Raw genomic sequence first — 6,000 nt, forward strand, 5'->3', positions numbered from 1 at the left:
TTCATAATGACCTAGACGATCGAAATCTAGATAAACGATTGGACTTCAATTTTGGAAGCTGGAATGTGCAATATTACTACCAGGAAAAATACAAACAATATCGGAAGAAATACTAAAACTCAAGATATATCTAGAAGCCCTACAAGAAATTAGGTGGAAATGCCAAAACCGATCACCGGTTGTAGTGCCGTGGAAGAAGAAGAAGAAGAATATGTATATATTATAAATTATACATATAATTATATATAGTTAAATGTAATATCGTATCTTGCTATCAAGTTTTATTATTTATTATTTTTATATATAAAGAAATATGACAACCTTCAACAACAACCAATTGCAAACACCATTGATCAAAAACAAACGGTTAGGTTATTAGGGTTATTTTTGTGTACGATATATGTGATTTTGTATGCATCAAAGAAATCTTGTCGATTTGTAAATTTTTATAACAGGATGTAGTTCAGACGAAGAAAAAATGCGTTGCAGATTTATATATTAAAATTGTCTCAGTGTGAGCATGACCCTGCTTGTCGTTCGCTTGTATAGTGCCGCGCGCGTTCATGTGTGTGTAGGTGTGCGTACGCGAGCCAGCTCGCGGACCGACGAATAGATTTTTTTTTGTTCACTCCATATATCCAACAATACGACTAAAAATGTTTGTTTATTGATATAATTAGAATGTTTAAACCATGTTAATCATACATATATAATTTTAAAATATAAAAATTGAGTATTTTGCCTGTAATGATGTGTTAAACAGAGTAAGTAGCCAAAAAATTATATCGCTAAAAACGCATGGCGTACAGCGAGTAATTAACAATTTACCGGTCGGCGGTCTAAGGGTTTAATATAAATTGTTTTATATTAAATTAAATTTAAATAAAAAAATATTTATTTATTTATCTAAATTTATATATGTAGCCTCTAACTGCACACCGCCAATATGCCATGCATATAAAATAATAATCGTGTTATTAAAATCCTGCCTACTTATCCCTTTTTATGTTAGAAGGGCAAAACATTTTTTTTACGGGCCGAAATATCAGCCATGCATTTTCAAAAAAAATTATACATATTTGAATATTTTTAAAGATAAAAGAAATATATTTATCGTAAATCGTCCTGCTAAACGAATAAAAAAATTCTCTTCAGTCTTTTCCATTGATATTTTTAAAAGTCTGATCTGCACACTACGCAATTTTGCCATACGATTTGATAAGTAATAGCAATACTAAAACTCTTTTGATATTCTGTAAAATATTTTATACATCAGAGGGAGGTATATAGAGGTATTCGCCTTATACTCGTACACAGGTCCGTGCGGTGAGATCTTTTCTCTTTCGCTCGCTCGCGTGCTAAGTGACGAGAGTGAGTGAAAATTAATAGCGTGCGGCCTGACGCTCTTACCTTATCTTATATTACCGCGTGGGCCTGCTTATACCCTCTGTTTTATTTACAGAAATAGCATATACCTCTGGTTAAATTTAAATATCCTACCATCAGACAAAAATAATATTCTTTATTGATTTTTAATATTGTGCAACAATTTTAATCGCTTTAACGTAAAGTTTGTATATTTATCTTATTATATACGAGTCCTTTTCCCCATGTCTTCATTCGGAGGATCAATCGGCTCTACAAATCGTTAAACTCTGGCTTCCAGACGTCAAGATGGATCAAAGGCTGCTGACGTAAAGAGGGAAGTGGTTATTTCTTTTAACGTTTCCATCTATTGTTGGTTGTCGACTACTTTTAGGGCTGATTTACACGCTGCCAGTTGCTGGCATGCCAGCTGGAAATTGACTGGTGACAGTGCCAGCAAGTGATAGAGTTATTGTTGCGAAAAAGCGCTACTCACATTGCGCCAGTACGGTAGTGTGGTGGAAAGGGGAGCTGGCGTGCCAGCAAAAAAAATATATTTGTTCTACTAGCGCTGTCAGCTGCTAGCATGCCAGAGGCGGTGCTAGTCGCTGGCATCCAGTGACTGGCAACTTCGACTGACACCGTGTAAATCAGACTTTAGTTAAAAGCTTAGACAAAATTAATTAGTTAAAAATGGAGTTATAGCTCTGGTGTAAGTATTTTATGATGTTGTAGGGCTAGTGCATTGAGCGGAAGTTTTTAATTAGGCCATGTATAGTCGTATTTATATACTTTCACAAACTGGGGAGATTTTGTTTTTGCAACCTTGTTGCTACAGCGGCCGATTAAGACAAACCGAACGCCCGAAGATTGCTAGTCGAGCCCATAACCGTCACGTCAGTGCTACTCAAGTGCCGCCAAGTTTTGGCCATAAGAAATCTAGGCTCCCACACGGCTCCTGCCCTAGCGATTTACAATCACGATATTCAACTAGAGAGAGAGAATGAGAACCTTGGCACTGCTGATAATTAAATGCTGGCGACACAAAAGTAACAAAGTCGTGACGTATGGTGCGGCGACGTTAGCTCTGCTTGTAGAGCTTCAGGGGCGCCGCTTATTATGGAGTTTTCAACCACCTGCGCCGTTAATTACAAATTGAAAGATAACCATAAAAATTAAATGATAAATTCGTACAGTAGAAAATTATCAACCCGGTTTCGAAAGTTAAGATCACTTATTACATAATGGAAGAGAGTTCTCCACACCACAAAAGACCAGCATCAATCATAGAAACTGTGCACGGACACCAGATATGACACAATAGCACATTCCTTTCAATAACGCTAACCACTCATTATCACCGTTAATAAAAACAACCCTTTGTATGAGAAGACGCAGGCCATTAACAATTCGTTCGACCTTGCATCTATGACTTGTTCTTCAGACTCCTTGGTTACCGATCGTCGAAGTAGCCTTCTAGGCTGTGTATTTTCTTAAGGCGTGAACAGAGTTGGAGGTGTGCTTAAAAAGCGATGCAATTGGTACATAAATATCTTCATCCATAGAGCTGTCTCGAACAAACAATATAAAATAAATGACAATTGGTCACATCGATGCAGACTCTGGAGAAACACCAAGGCATAAAGGCTTAGACAGAGCCACAGAGACATATGCAGATCGTTAAGAAAGCATCCTGAGAACACAACCCTAGCTACTCCACCAATATTCAGCTGACAAACACAAGAGTAAAGACTCACTGACTTCCAGGAGTTGCATTCTGTGGTTGATTGTACTTATCAAATAAACATCTTTTCCGGTGTATATCTAGCTGCGAAGTCACATCCCTTCAATCTCAAAACTAGACAAAATCAATTAAATGAAGTTCACTGGCAAATTATTAAAATTCTATGTTTAGCTCAGGGAGTAACTGGATGTAATTAATGTCAATTATATTACAGAAAAACGGGTGGATATATAATAGTACAGGATTTCTATGGATAACTGGTTTTTTAAAGAAGGACTTTAAATAAAACATTAATTAATTATGTACAAAATTTATTTTGATTTTTACAGCTCTTTTTGTTGTTGTTCAGTCACTCTTTAACACTAGATTTATGGACATAAACCCGATAATTTGACCGATGTCATTAAAAATATATATACAGTGACCAGATTCTTAAAAATAAGAAGTTTCCGAAAATAAAAATAGTGTTAATGTATTTGCATTGTTCAAATATAGTCGTAAAAATACTGATTTGATACAAAGCAAATCAGAAATCTATCAATTTGAAGAGTACCGTAAATCTAGTGTTAACCCTTCAGGCTCGTATGCCTAAAACAGATTTTCAGTCCCAGGGACGTCATATTTTTTTTTAATGGAGATAAAGATAAAATTCATATTAATATTTGAGGTTTATCAAAAAATTGTCTATTTCGTGGCGCTCTTGTTCTTCAACATCAGTTTCACTCGATGTACAATATCTGAATATGAATCGCGATCTTTTGCTGATTCTAATAGTGGTTTTTTCGAATAAGATGCCATACATATGTATAAAAACCGAAAAAAAATAATACTTGAAATACAATAATAAACATCATTCTTTATGTGACTTGAATGTGTCAAAAACTGAAATCCTTTATGTATGCCGACAAGTTGGGGTCGTTATTTTGAAAAAAACGATAAATTGAACATTTTTTCGAATAAAATTTTTTTTTACATCTAAAGCTTGAATCCATTTTTTATAGTAATCAAGTTATTTGAATGAAAGCATTGTTCTGTTAAGTAGATAATAAAACAGGGCACTATTTTCTTCTGTCCATATGTGTGGGATTTTTGATGGGCTTGCGGTGCACGTTATATGTGCTTGAAAGATTTTTTATGCACGTGCGGTGCACGTCATACGTCCCTGTAGGTGGTTTTTGATCCGCCTGCGGTGCACGTCATACGTGCCTGAAGGGTTAATCAGCAATATCTAAATTTCACATTTGCGTGACATTACATGTTCTTCAAATGTACTATTCATATAAGAGCTTTCATAATATATTAATAACTATTCATAATGATTAATAAGATTCAGTTCTTTGGAATGATAATAAGATATCATCTTAGCAGCAGATGGTAATTTTTGGTGTATATTAACGTCTGGAAGCTTCCTCAGCATCTGAAAAAAAACAATTAAATTGAAATAAGATTATTGAATAAAAACGTAATGATAAAATTCGTTAAAAAATGTCATTCAATCTCACTCTTTCCGTCGCAGGCAACAATTTTCACTTTTCTAACGGTTGCGATTTCTTGAATATCGCGAAATTCGACATCATGCAGCATGAACGTCCATACGTTATCACAGAACCTAAAAGAAATGTGAGAAACCATTAAAATCTATCATTAATAAGAGGTAAATTTTAAAGTTTACCTATATGTGTGTAATTTTCCAGCTCTGAACGTAATCCTGTTTTTCACCCTTGTAGACAAAGCTTGATTGATGGATTTATCAAATTGTAAGAGTACTTTAATAGCCAAAGCAGGAGTTATTTGACCAAACTGAAACCAATTCATTTTGTCAAAATTTAACATAACCTCAAAATATTGATTTATAAACAAATATTGCTGAAACTGAATTATCGGCGTATTTGATCTAAATTTAGATTGTAGCAAACCATAATGTGAATAAATAAGGGTTACTTTGGTTTGTGGTAATCAATTTTTAACCATCCTAAGCTTTAGAAACATATTGTTTATATACTCACTTGAATAAGTTCGTCCAAGCTTTCTTCCAGTGTATTACCGATGGTTGTGTTTCTATAAAGTTGGTACGACATTTTCGACTACACTGCGTATAAGTTGCTTTAGTTGATTTTCTGTATCTGCGGAAAAAACGCGCCAAGCCGTCAACAACGCATTACACCAAACGTTAAATGTTGCCAAGAGTAAAAATAGTGAGTAAATAAATTATTTATATAAATCTTCCTATTCAATAAGGGGGATAAAAAATATACAATTTTTACGGTTTTCGTAATAAAATTATCAATAAGAAAAACATTAAAGCAATTTGCTGTTAAGAAAAAAAAATCATGGTTCCCCTGGAGCCCTACGAGCCGCCCGGGTCTACTTGGAGCTGAGACTTTCTCTCAAGCTTGCAATTGTCATCTTTTTGTGACTAAGTTGGATCTGAAAGGTCAGATTTCTCAATATCGTTTTGCTCACACATCTCTATAAGCTCGTCGATTGTCAGCTCCTGACTATGCGACTCCAGCAACCCGTTAACATCATTACCGTCGACTTCCAAATCTAACTGCCTGGCAAGATCGACAAATTCGTCTATCACATGTGTGACATTATTAATTTCTGGCGATTTTTCTGTCGCATTTTGGAAAAAAAATGAACAAAGCTTCTTCTAGACACCATTCAATGATTTTTTTAATTTTAACTAAAAATAGCGGGCGGCAATGCTACCAAACGAAAAATTCAAAAACCGCGTGACTTCGAGTTCGCGTAAGTCGGGGGATTGCTCTATATAGTATAGAGCAGTGGTTCTTAACCTTTTCAAAGTCACGGTGCACTTTTGATCATGGAAAAAAGTGGCGGTGCACCAGAATTAGGGCCCATACGCACTGTCGGCGAGCCGCCGGCTC

General features: G+C 35.2%; 1 protein-coding gene across 1 annotated transcript; it reads right to left on the reverse strand.

Moving 5' to 3' along the window:
• Positions 1-3,403: 3,403 nt before the first annotated feature.
• Positions 3,404-5,278, reverse strand: LOC148234246 (transcription initiation factor IIA subunit 2-like). Its single transcript, XM_088187818.1, has 4 exons — positions 5,116-5,278; positions 4,782-4,909; positions 4,612-4,718; positions 3,404-4,526 (listed from the first exon to the last, which is right to left on the reverse strand). The coding sequence occupies exons 1-4, from the start codon at positions 5,185-5,187 to the stop codon at positions 4,501-4,503; spliced, it is 333 nt and encodes a 110-aa protein (XP_088043944.1). The 5' UTR covers positions 5,188-5,278; the 3' UTR covers positions 3,404-4,500.
• Between the last annotated feature and the right edge of the window lie 722 nt (positions 5,279-6,000).

Source organism: Plectrocnemia conspersa, unplaced genomic scaffold (genome assembly GCF_051122295.1).
Source record: "Plectrocnemia conspersa isolate PC_06_02 unplaced genomic scaffold, ASM5112229v1 ptg000006l, whole genome shotgun sequence".
Taxonomy (NCBI): Eukaryota; Metazoa; Arthropoda; class Insecta; order Trichoptera; family Polycentropodidae; genus Plectrocnemia; species Plectrocnemia conspersa.